The sequence below is a fragment of the Ascaphus truei genome, chromosome 1, assembly GCF_040206685.1.
Source record: "Ascaphus truei isolate aAscTru1 chromosome 1, aAscTru1.hap1, whole genome shotgun sequence".
Classification (NCBI taxonomy): domain Eukaryota; kingdom Metazoa; phylum Chordata; class Amphibia; order Anura; family Ascaphidae; genus Ascaphus; species Ascaphus truei.
This window is the reverse complement of record NC_134483.1, coordinates 246,601,988-246,615,457: the sequence shown is the minus strand read 5'-3', so window position 1 is coordinate 246,615,457 and position 13,470 is coordinate 246,601,988. Positions and strand designations below refer to the sequence as shown.

The 13,470-nt window shown below is 43.8% G+C and overlaps 1 protein-coding gene across 1 annotated transcript in view; it reads left to right on the top strand.

The window, feature by feature from the left end:
* Window positions 1-4,105: 4,105 nt before the first annotated feature.
* LOC142495116 (uncharacterized) overlaps window positions 4,106-13,470 on the top strand; it is a 31,329-nt gene continuing 21,964 nt past the window's right edge. Inside the window, exons 1-4 of the mRNA XM_075600183.1 lie at window positions 4,106-4,229; window positions 9,163-9,468; window positions 10,864-10,941; window positions 11,307-12,089. Of these exons, the coding sequence (XP_075456298.1) occupies window positions 4,106-4,229; window positions 9,163-9,468; window positions 10,864-10,941; window positions 11,307-12,089 (1,291 nt within the window). The remainder of the gene's footprint in view (window positions 4,230-9,162; window positions 9,469-10,863; window positions 10,942-11,306; window positions 12,090-13,470) is intronic.

The following is a 13,470-nucleotide window of genomic DNA, read 5'->3' as shown; positions in this document are numbered from 1 at the left end:
TTGTGTCATCTCCTTAAAAGACCTGCACTGATCCGGCCATGGAGGAGTTTGTACAGATGCTTGAGGTGGGGGGAATTTAATAAACTTTAAATATTTATATATACACTGGTACATCTTTCCCCCTCTCTCCGGCGCTCCCGCTGCCCGCACGGGACCTAACATACTCTAATAGGCCGGGGTGCTTCTCTCCCCCCCCCCCTCCCTCCGGTGCTACCGCTGCCCGCGCGGGAATGAAGATGTTGCCGTAGCCGGGGCTTTTCTCTCAAACCCCCCCCCCCTCCCTCCCTCCCTCTGGTGCTACCGCTGCCCGCGCGGGACTGAAGATGTTGCAGTAGCCGGGGCTTTTCTCTCTCCCCCCCCCCTCCCTCCGGTGCTACCGCTGCCCGCGCGGGTCTGAAGATGTTGCAGTAGCCGGGGCTTTTCTCTCTCCCCCCCCCTCCCTCCGGTGCTACCGCTGCCCGCGCGGGTCTGAAGATGTTGCAGTAGCCGGGCTTTTCTCTCTCCCCCCCCCTCCCTCCGGTGCTACCGCTGCCCGCCGCGGGTCTGAAGATGTGCAGTAGCCGGGGCTTTTCTCTCTCCCCCCCCTCCCTCCGGTGCTACCGCTGCCCGCGCGGGTCTGAAGATGTTGCAGTAGCCGGGCTTTTCTCTCTCCCCCCCCCTCCTCCGGTGCTACCGCTGCCCGCGCGGGACTGAAGATGTTGCAGTAGCCGGGGCTTTTCTCTCCCCCCCCTCCCTCCGGTGCTACCGCTGCCTGCGTGGGACTGAAGATGTTGCAGTAGCCGGGGCTTTTCTCTCCCCCCCCCCTCCCTCCCTCCGGTGCTACCGCTGCCCGCGCGGGACTGAAGATGTTGCAGTAGCCGGGGCTTTTCTCTCTCCCCCCCCCTCCCTCCGGTGCTACCGCTGCCCGCGCGGGACTGAAGATGTTGCAGTAGCCGGGGCTTTTCTCTCCCCCCCCTCCCTCCCTCCGGTGCTACCGCTGCCCGCGCGGGTCTGCAGGAAGTAGCAGGGTGTTTCTCCTCTCTCCCCTCCGCGCACGTCCCTTCCCGTGTGTGTGTGTGTGGGTGGGTATGAGAGTGAGATTGAGTGTTTGTGTGTGTACGAGACAGAGATTGAGTGTTTGTTTGTGTGTGTGTATATGGGAGAGAGAGATTGTGTGTGTGTGTGTGTGTGTGTGTGTGTGTGTGTGTGTGTGTGTGTGTGTGTGTGTGTGTGTGTGTGTGTGTGTGTGTGTGTGTGTGTGTGTGTGTGTGTGTGTGTGTGTGTGTGTGTGTGTGTGTGTGTGTGTGTGTGTGTGTGTGTGTGTGAGAGAGATTGAGTGTTTGTGTGTATATGGGAGAGAGATTGAGTGTGTGTGTGTGTGTGTGTGTATGAGAGAGAGAATGTGTGTGTGCAGGACACCAGAGGTAACCACCCAGTCACCCACCCCACCCAGTCACCCATCCCACCCCCCCACCCAGTCACCCATCCCACCCCCCCACGCAATCACCCAGTCAGTCATCCCACCCCCCACCCAGTCAGTCATATGTCAGTTATCCCACCCCCCACCCAGTCAGTTATCCCACCCCCCAGTCAATCAGTTATCCCACCCCCCCAGTCAATCAGTTACCCCCCGTCTCTCCCCCCTCTCTGTCTCTCCCCCTCTCTCTCTGTATCTCCCCCCCTTCTCTGTCTCTCCCCCCCTCTCTGTCTCTCCCCCCTCTCTGTCTCTCCCCCCTCTCTCTGTCTCTCCCCCCTCTCTCTGTCTCTCCTCCCCTCTCGCTGTCTCCTCCCCTCTCTCTGTCTCTCCCCCCTTCTCTGTCTCTCTCCCGTTCTCTGTCTCTCCCCCTCTCTCTCTGTCTCTCCCCCTCTCTCTCTGTCTCTCCCCCACTTCTCTGTCTCTCCCCCCTTTCTCTGTCTCTCCCCCCTTCTCTGTCTCTCCCCCTCTCTCTGTCTCTCCCCCTCTCTCTGTCTCCCCCCCTCTCTCTGTCTCCCCCCTCTCTGTCTCTCCCCCCTCTCTGTCTCTCCCCCCTTCTCTGTCTCTCTCCCGTTCTCTGTCTCTCCCCCCCTTCTCTGTCTCTCCCCCCCTTCTCTGTCTCTCCCCCTCTCTCTCTGTCTCTCCCCCCCCTCTCTGTCTCTCCCCCCTCTCTGTCTCTCCTCCCCTCCTCTCTGTCGCTCTCCCCTCTCTGTCGCTCTCCCCTCTCTGTCTCTCTCCCCTCTGTCTCTCTCTGTCTCTCCCCTGTCTCTCTCTCTCTCTGTCTCTCCCCCCTCTCTCTGTCTCCTCCCCTCTCTCTGTCTCCTCCCCTCTCTCTGTCTCTCCCCCCTTCTCTGTCTCTCTCCCCTTCTCTGTCTCTCCCCCCCTTCTCTGTCTCTCCCCCTCTCTCTCTGTCTCTCCCCCTCTCTCTCTGTCTCTCCCCCTCTCTCTCTGTCTCTCCCCCTTCTCTGTCTCTCCCCCCTTTCCCTGTCTCTCCCCCCTTTCTCTGTCTCTCCCCCCTTTCTCTGTCTCTCCCCCCCTTCTCTGTCTCTCCCCCCTCTCTGTCTCTCCCCCTCTCTCTGTCTCTCACCCCCCTCTCTGTCTCTCCCCCCTCTCTTTGTCTCTCCTCCCCCCCTCTCTGTCGCTCTCCCCTCTCTCTGTCTCTCCCCCTCTCTCTCTGTCTCTCCCCCTCTCTCTCTGTCTCTCCCCCTCTCTCTCTCTCTCCCCCCTTCTCTGTCTCTCCCCCCTTTCCCTGTCTCTCCCCCCTTTCTCTGTCTCTCCCCCCTTTCTCTGTCTCTCCCCCCTTTCTCTGTCTCTCCCCCCCTTCTCTGTCTCTAACCCCCCTCTCTGTCTCTCCCCCTCTCTCTGTCTCTCCCCCCCTCTCTGTCTCTCCCCCCTCTCTTTGTCTCTCCTCCCCCCCTCTCTGTCGCTCTCCCCTCTCTGTCGCTCTCCCCTCTCTGTCGCTCTCCCCTCTCTGTCGCTCTCCCCTCTCTGTCGCTCTCCCCTCTCTGTCTCTCTTCCCTCTATGTCTCTCTCCCCTCTCTCTCTCTCTCTCTCTCCCCTCTGTCTCTCTCTGTCTCTCCCCTGTCTCTCACCTGTCTCTCTGTCTCTCTCTCACTCTCTGTCTCTCACCCACACTCTCTCTGTCTCACACTCTGGACATGGATCTCTTATTTACCCTATATATCTTAACAGCCCTATACTACACCGAAATAACAAACTGCTTTCTTCCAGATCTGACTCAAGCTTCACACAGGAAACATCGGAACGCCCCCTAACCCAGAAGATAGGTAGGGAACGCCTCCCCTCCAATGTATAACATTGCGGGAATTAAGGTATCTGGACATTGAGGGACTGCGGATCAGGTAAGATCCCAGGCGGGATTGCTGCTTTAGATATTGTGAAGCGAGGCGTCCAGACACTGGTTAAGGGGTTCAGGAAACTAGTCATTCACATCTGGCTTTTTTTTCTAGATCCGACACACACACACACACACACACACACACACACACACACACACGTAACAAGGACTAATTGTAGTATAATGTAATACAATAAATAAACTTATGTCAAAAACGAATGTTCTTACTAGGAATTTACTCAATTTATTTTATTTATGTATTTTTTTAAAAGCGGGGCGGGACTAAGGGCGGGGTTGGGGGCGGGACTAGGGGCGGGATTAGGTGGCGAGTAGATTTTTTGGTTCGGCGAGTAGATTTTTGGGTGATTTGTCAAGCACTGTATATATATATATATATATATATATAGATAGATATACACACATAGGCAAACTGTGTGAGACAGACAGGGAGTTAACCAGACATAAAGATACACACAGTGAAATGTTGAAAAAAAGACAGAGAAAAACACTGTAGCATTTCTCATCCACATTGTTTTTTAATTAAAATCCTAAACTTCTTTTGAGAATGTAGATTACGTTAAAAAAAAATGTAACTTTCACAGTGAAAAGGCAATCTTAACCAAAAAATGTGTGCCAATTTTTTCTACACATTTAAATAGGTGGTTTAAAAAAGGAGTGAAACATGGAACTTGAAGTCTGACCTTGACAAAAAAGCCACAAAAGATAACATTTAAATACTTTCACATTCAGAAGAAAAACCCTACAACTCAAGATTCACACACAGAGACGCAGCAATGGCACAGAATAGAACATTGAACACCCATCCGCATAAATCTTATAAAATAATGATCGCAGAGGCCATCATATCAACTGAACAACACAAAGCCAACGTGGGGCAGATCAATGACTTCATCAGAAGTAAATATCCATATTACCAAGACCCGTGCCGCGCTGGAAATTGTAAATCATCTGTACGATTCACTTTATCAACAAATGAATGTTTTGAACGTGTCCAGGATAACCTACATGAAAGGTATGGATTTTGGCAGATTGCACCACAATTTAAAATTACCATGGAACATGGCACATATCTTCTGATAAATAGCATATTTATTCCTAATACCAATACACTGGCGACACACTTTATTCGAGCTCGGCTAGTCCCACGAATTCGGGTATACCCGGGTGTATTGAAGTTTGTGACTGTTTTCTGCCCGAGTGCATTGAGTTATTTTCCGGCAGGGATTGAAGCATTTTATTCCCGCTGGCTGCAATACTGCACAGTACATATATATATATACTGCATTACAATTCATGAATTTATGCCATCTGGTAGACACGCGAAGCATTGCAGCCTATTAAATCCTAATCATTATCATTTAACAGATCAGCCGCCCGTCAGCCAGGCATGAACCCAGGCTGGGAAGGCAAATGCAACGGGGCTTGTCAGAGGTGAGGAGCGGCGCATTCCAGGTATCTGCCAGGTACATACCGGGTATTTGCTCGAATAAAGTGTGTCGGTGCAGTAGCAATGGATCCGCTACTACTGTTCCGTCTGAATCGATACCTGCTGCAATATCTGCACCCTCCATTCCTGAAGCACAGATGCAAGTTGAACATAACTACAATGATGTTTTTCCAAACCTTTTTGGTGAAAACACATTAGAATGGCAAAACCAAGAACTGTACGTACCTCCGGACGTATTGTTTGAAGAAGGCAGTGGCGATTCCAATGAGTGCCTCATGGAGATGTGTGTCCTACAGGATTCAACGGTTGCGTCAACCATGCATGAAAATGCATTGTCTTTCTGGAGCGACCAGTTGCAGCCTAACGAAGTGTTACTTCTACAAGAATGGTAAATATAATAATTGTTATGCGTTGACTCACCGTTAAAAGTTTAAAAATTTTTCTATTCACTATGTTTACGCTAAATGCGTGGATACAGCGTAACATTGCAGACAGCATAACATGTAGCGTTCACAAACACATTGTTTCCTATTACAATATACTACAACCAGAAACATTACTACACATTGGTAACGGAATAAATATACCTAGTTTCCTATCTCTTAAAAAAGATCATTGCAACATGTTACCATAACTTTAACACACACCTATTTTTTTTTTCATGCAACATCTAACAAAAGAGGGTCGGCCACATATGACGTGGGACACTTGTCATGTGCCAAGGCGTCCTTAAAAAGGATTACGGGTGTAAGCCCCGCCCCCAACCGACGTGCGCGCGTCAAAGCCTATTGGCTGTGTCCGTTTCTTATTGTTACGGTCACTGCACTGTGTCATGCGCGTGCGTCTGTGTTGGTGGGCGTTAACAGTGCGGTAGCCCAATGTTAATTCAGTGGGAGGAGTGTTTGCGTGCACTTCACTCTGCCTTAGCATGACGTCACACGTATTGTATTCGATCATTGGGTGATCGACCGTTGTTTCCGTCCACACACGTCCGTTTAAAAAGATTATAGAAGTACGTGTTTAGAACGAATGTAATTTCGCGTTCATTGGATTTGAAAGAAATATAATATGCTTAATGCTAGTAACAACATGTATTGAACGCACAACGTACACATTGTTTAGCGCATGCGCTAACACTTAGTCGACCCAATCGGGAAGTGCGTGCGCAAATTAAGATGTGCGCGCACATTATTATGTATACTGCCAACGGAAAGATCATATCCATAGTTATGGCTGCTACGCAATTAACAAAAGGATACATAATGATGTGTACTTGTAATCTTGCACGTCTGACATATAAGTGAATAACGCGTGGATATACACAATCATATAGAGATGTGTAACGCGTTGTCACGGCTACACATATATAAAGGTGCCATCTGTGACCATCATCTGTTTGCTGTATTTCAGAGATGTCGGGGAAGAATCAATGGGATCAATGTATGATTTCAGAAGAGTCCAACGTTATATGAGATGATTGTGAGGAGGAGCGACCGACTAATATACTACATATGCAACAATTATTATAATGCATGCAGCGCATATTAACAAACAATACAAAATGTGATCCGGTTATGCCTATATTTCATAACCACTTAATTAACATAATGATGTTGCTAAACAGTGCAGTTTGTAAATTTAATGTGTATTCTTTCTTTTGTACTAACATTATATGCCATGCTCTGTGTAATATATAACAACCATTGCCACTCTGCTAACACATTAGTGTAGTATATTGTATAATGGAACGTATGACTGTAGAAATTATGTAAAGGAGACTTAAAACCAAGTAGCCATTTCATGTAAAAATTCTCATGTTACATGGGGATGTTGTTAAAATTGTTTTTGAGTGTGGCAAATAATTGTAATGCCAAGATGTAGTGCTCAACTATAATGCATGATGTTATGAATATTAGGTACAGATCATGTAAACATGTAAGTTTCTGTGTATATTTAATCTACCAAACTAACTATATTTTACTGTGTTTATTAAACGTTCAACACATACATAGTAAAGTGAATATGATAATATAAGCTATCATAATAACCCTGATGGTATCATTTGACGGTGTTATACATGCATCATACACAAATTGATACAGACACAAACAGTTGTCTTGAAAAGTGTGCGTATGCAAATGTGCACGTGATTGACGTTCATATGTTGAGAATACTTGTAAATGATCATCATAATAATGATGAACTGACGTGAATGACATTCCAACTATATTAACAACATTGTCATTGTGTGAAATGAATTATGCAAAATTACTAATAAATTAGTGAAATATTTAGCTTTGTGTTAACAGTTTGATACTTTTTACATGTAGGTCACATCAACACACATGTGTGACTTATACATACACATGTGACAATGTAAAACTAATCTTTACAAATAATTGATACCATTACTAATCACATACATTGCAACATATAAGATGTACAAAGAATTGGTGTGATTACAGGCATTTATGCATGGAGTGTTATGATCACTCATGTGCATCCGTCATTAATCACCACCCCTATGGAAAAAACTAGCAGCATTTATCCCCTTCTCTCCACCCACCCCTATATTAGATTAATGGGAATTGTAAGGGAACATATATTAAATGTAATGTCATGTCACTAATCATTTTCAAATAAAATGCACATGAAAGCTCAATAGTAGCTAAACGCATGTACATGATACAGAAACTAGATGTACTGTATGTAAGATTTGAAGTTGACAACTATGTTGGTTTATACATCCTATAATTATACGTACAGTATATAGAGGTAGCCACATGTTATGACAGATGTCATTTCATATACTGTACATACCATGATCAGTCATAGAGGACATATACCTATAAAAAATGGAACAATATATAAATTGCAAACATTGACATGACATCTTCATTAACGTAAGCAACACACCAAAGTGTCTATTTGGTGTTACATATGAAACACCATGGGCCTCATGCAGTAAGCGTCGATTAAGTGAAATCTGCAAATAGTCATGTTAATGGCGATTTTTCCTCTCCGTATGCAGTAAGTGCCGAATACATTCAAAATCAACCCGAAAACAAATCCGCCCACTCTCACGATGATTAGCCGATCACACACAGGTGTATCGGCGTGCGTGGCGGGGTGCTGATAGGTTGCCCAATCACAAATCTTGCTGAATCAGGCGAAACAAGCATGTATTGGATTGCGCGCCATATTTAAAGGCAACGTGTACTGCTAATCATTCTCTGTGTTGTTGGGAGTGAGAGAGAGAGAGACGCACAGAGCTGGCTGATTGAACATTTGCATATTGACGGAGAGACTTGTTGTGTATTGGGTGAGCTTTGTCCATTGTTGTTTTGTTTACATCTTTGTCTTGTTTTATATGTGGAAGTGTTTCGTGTGATTGGCTGTACATTAGTTGTCTGTTTTTTGTGAGTGCTGGAAGTATGCCCGCAAAGCGTGGGAAGAGTGATGCTGGTGGGAGTGGGAGTGCTACTCGTGCGAGTACGCGTCGGAGTGAACGTACTGTTCAGGGGAGTGATGTTGCTGGTGCACCGAGTGGTGTTGCTGGGAGTGGGAGTGCTGGTGCTGGGAGTGGGAGTGCTGTTGCTGGGAGTGGGAGTGCTGTTGCTGGGAGTGCTGTTGCTGTGAGTGGGAGTGCTGTTGCTGGGAGTGGGAGTGCTGTTGCTGGGAGTGGGAGTGCTGGTGCTAGGAGTGGGAGTGCTGGTGCTAGGAGTGGGAGTGCTGGTGCTAGGAGTGGGAGTGCTGGTGCTAGGAGTGGGAGTGCTGGTGCTGTGAGTGCTGCTGGTGGCGCAGTTGCTGATGGGGTGTCTGGTGGTGGCGTGCTTGCTGGTGGGCAGCTTTTGGAGGCTCTTCCATTGGAAGAAGGAGAGTCCAGTCAGCACCAGCCAAGCTCTGACCCTAAACCTGCTCGGAAGAAACGTGTGGAGAAGCCACGTAATCCTCGCTTCAATGACCAGGAAAATACAGCTCTTGTCACTGGCATTCTGGAGCACTATGACAGTATATATGGACATTTACTAGGTAAGTGTACCTTTACATTTATTATTCAAATACATGTGATCCTAGGTCATCTGAGTTTTGTTCATATGCAAATATGGGTTCAGAATATCTTTCTATGTTAATTAGTCTGGAAACACAGCTTTTTATCATGCCTTACAAGGACAACTAAACACAGGCGGTCAATTTGCCATAACTGCATACAATATGAATGCAACCTTGCTTACATGTATAGGTTTAGTAGTGAATGCTCATGTGCTTCACATATTACACATAAAACAGCATGTTTGCTATCTCTTGGAACAGCTAGCAGTGTAGGAAACTGGTGCTTCTATTATTATTCATTTACCTCATATATTTTATATGTTTTTCAAGGGCGGACAAGTTCAGCAAGCAGAAAAGAAATGTGGGACACAATAGTCATTGGTGTCAATGCGTGTGGGAATCATGTGAGGGACAAGCGGAATTGTCACAAGAGATTTGATGATATTAGGTCCAAATTGAAAAAGAAAATACAACACCAACGCGTGCATGCTACTGGCACTGGAGGTGGGCCCACACCACAACGTCTCATATTAAGTCCATTGGAGGAGCTGCTTCGGGCAAAATTACTTCCCGTCGTCGTGGAAGGCTTACCTGGTGACCGTGATATAGGAATTTACCCCTCACAATTTCCACCAGGTGAGAAATATTACTGTACTAGGCGTGTCGTTGCTTACAGTTATTTTGCATAGTTACACTGCTTTTTATACTGTCTTCACAATATAAGCATACCTGCATCTATATATGTATATGTCTGATTCTGTATATATATATATCTCAAAATAGACATATATGTTGTAGTCCTACTAAAAGCAGTAACTAATATAGCACGTGCCATTGCGTGCTCATTTACATGTGAATTCCCAAAATGCATTGCTGCAGTGGAAGCAATTGATGGTGGGCGAAGATGGGGAACAACAGGGTAGTACACATGTGTAACACATGTTAATGAGAAATTATTACTAGCTACAGGTACAGAACATAAATATGTATAATATTATTGTGTATTTTATTTATTTTACTCCGACAAACATGACATTACTGCCTATTTTAAGCATGCATCAAATATATTGCATGCAACGGCCTACAAACATCACTTGCACTAACACATCTATAGTTGTTTATGAAAAGGTCCATTTTTGCTTTAAGTCATATACAGACAGCATAATGAGGCACACGTATCATATTTTATGTCATTGTTTTCATAACTTAAAAACTGCACACGACTATTTAGCTCATCTACCATTGTGTTAAAGCAGCTGCAATTAATATCTCATCACAGCATACACTTCAACAGAGGGGGTGGGGTTCAGCACACACACTAATTACAGCCTCATTTTAGGGTCAACTTAGTTCACACCATTTTCACCTGTTTCAAGTAATTGAAAGGTGTGGCGGATTAGGCTTTTTGGGGAAGGGAATACCGTTCTTACAACCTGACTAGCACAACTGAAGTTAATCACACTCATTTGAAAGCTTCACTTTAGCTACTAAATGCCCCAACAACTCATTACTTATCAAAGCGTACGTCACACATTAGTTCACTCATATCTATAGTTGAACTACTATCAACGACACATTATCACACACTGCATGTGTTGTCTTGTTGAGTCACAGCCACATTCAGGTGTGCCACATCTTATATTAATGTACCACACATATCCTCTACCAAAAACAACACTTTTTGCAATATGACCACCTTCATGATAACCATTGTGAATGGTCATCTCATGATAGTTATGTACATAATGATACTGATATCACTACACAACATATGATTTTTATGTACAAATTTTATCTATTTATCCTCACGCATTACTGCAGGAACATAGTATGTTTTATGTTAGGGAACTCAAAAGTTCTAAGTACACAGGCATGCACATTGTTATTACAACTATTTATGTTCACTTTCACACACACATTTTGGGTTAAGGAAATGATGCTGTTAGGTACTCAAAAATACAGAACATACAATAACTGTTTGTTCAATATTTACACATGTAAATGTAAAACTTATGTTATTGTTATATATAGTTGCCCCTGAAGGACATGTGTCACCTGAGACTGAACAAGTGTCTTCACCTGGGTCAGCCAGCTCAACACACCTAGAAGGTGAGTGTATCAGTTGGTGGCCATATAATATGTGCTCTTCTATATGTTATGTTGTCATGTTCATTATTTGTTTTGCACATCTTCTTTAAATAGGATTACTTAGTGTCAGTGAAAATGAAGTGTAAGGCAACTTGTATTGTGTTAGTGATGTTAACTATCATGTAGGAGTTGTGAGTTTACAGCAAGTTTTCATTCACTCATATTTCATACTGAGTCCAAACATTATTCTTAAGTCAAGGTAGTTTTTAATGTGAGGTTATAAAATGTATGGAAACATGTTAGTTGTTACTTATGACACAGTACAATTACATAGTAACACAGCAGAGATTAACATGCCATTTAATAATGTGTACATTTATTTGTAGAACATGATGAAGAGGATTTTGATGATGATGATGATGATGATGCCGCCGCCGCCATAGACACACAAATACAAGCAAGTGACCATGAAGAGGTTCCAATTGAAACTGTTTTACCGCCAAAACGTCCAGCAAATACCACATATGATGCAATTGTAGCTTCTGAGGGAAAAATTGTGGAAGCAGAAAATCGTCGCCATTCTGACCTGATGACAGTGCTGGAAAGGATGATTGCACTGCAGGAAGAAACAGTTTCACAATTGGCACATCTCCACAGAGTCTTCATTGAAGTGCCTAAACAGTTGCAAAAAATCAACACCTCATTCGAAGCATTAGTTGTTCAGCAAACACAAGCTAATTACTGGAGAATGACTAATGTACCACAATTCAACAGCTCACAGGCAGGATCTGTTCATGCAGGTCAGTTTTCACCACATGCTTCTGATATTCATTCACCAGGCCCAAATGTTACCAGTCAAGTAGCAGAAATTGCTGTGCAGGTTCCTGACGACATCCTACCGCTGCCATCTGTACAAATTCAGCAGCTGACACCTACAAAGGAGGCCACAAAAAGAAAACACAAGCAGTTACTACTGACCAGTTTTTGGTCAAAAACAACAAAAGACACACATGAAACAGACCAACCATCACTTGTGCAGTGTCTACCAACTTGCTCACATGTGTCAGTGGGCACAAGCCCTGTCCGTGAACAGTCACTACCCAAAAGCCCTGTAGGTGAGTCACTGCATAAAAGCCCTGTAGGTGAATCGCTGGCCAAAAGCCCTGTAGGTGAATCACTGCCCAAAAGCCCTGTAGGTGAGTCACTGGCCACAAGCCCTGTAGGTGAGTCACTGGCCACAAGCCCTGTAGGTGAACAGTCACTACCCAAAAGCCCTGTAGGTGAGTCACTGCCCAAAAGCCCTGTAGGTGAGTCACTGGCCACAAGCCCTGCCCGTGAAGTGCCAGAGGCCACTCAAAGTGGCTCTGTTGTACCTAAAGTTGGTGGCAAAAGAAAAAGGAAAATTCAAGAGACAACAAGCAGGCCTGTTACTCGCTCGCAAAAAGAACAAAAAAAATAAATTTTAAAATTCACAAAATATGTCTTTGGCCTTGTTTTGTTGACTTCAGATTATCTAATTACTATTGTATGTATGCTGAAGACTGTGTTGTTTCCAAACTTTCAAGTATGTTCTTGTACACGTGAATTTTTGGAAATGTTAACACTCCTAATTAATGAATAGTGTTATAAATATTGATGTATTAATCGTCTGTTCAGTAATGCTCCACCAGGAGCCAGTTGCTAAGTTTAGAGAAGCTGCCATTGACTTTCCAGCAAAACATTGCATTTGGGTGTGTTAATTGATGTAATCATTGCATGTGCATATTATTTTCATGCAATTATAAAAGCACCTATTTAACTGCAAACATCTTTCTTGTACGTGTACAGCAGGATTTTGTGTTAAATATTACTTACCTTTGGTGGCCATTGTAATGTTGTCCTTTAATCATTTATGTGTTCTTGTTTCAAGAACATCTCTGAATTTATACTAAAATATATGTAGTATGTATTGATATATGCACACACACACACACACAGACACACACTGTGTGTGTGTGTGTGTGTGTGTGTATATATATAGTACTATCTAAACTGGTATAGATGTATTTACAAAAAACATACACTTCATGCTTCCTTGTGAAAACACACTATTTTAATAATACAGGCCTAATGTTTGACAACTATACTAAGTGTGAGCCTCTAACATTATTGGGTGCAAACAAATGTTTATGACTTAATTCACTCATGTTTATCACCATTTAAATAGGTTTCATACAAGGCCTACTTACTGCCATCAATATGTTGTGTGTACTCCTGCAATATAAAAAAAAAAAAAAAAAGATACATTATATATATATATATATATATATATATATATATATATATATATATACATATACATATACATATACATATATACACACACACACACACACACACACACTATACATATAGTACAATATACACTTTATATATATATATATTTTTATGAGAGAGATATATTTATATATATATAGATACACAGGTATTTAAACTCATGCAGACAGGTAGTTAACCAGACTTTCAAATACACACAGAAAAGTATGTGGGAAAAAAACATTTCATTTTGCA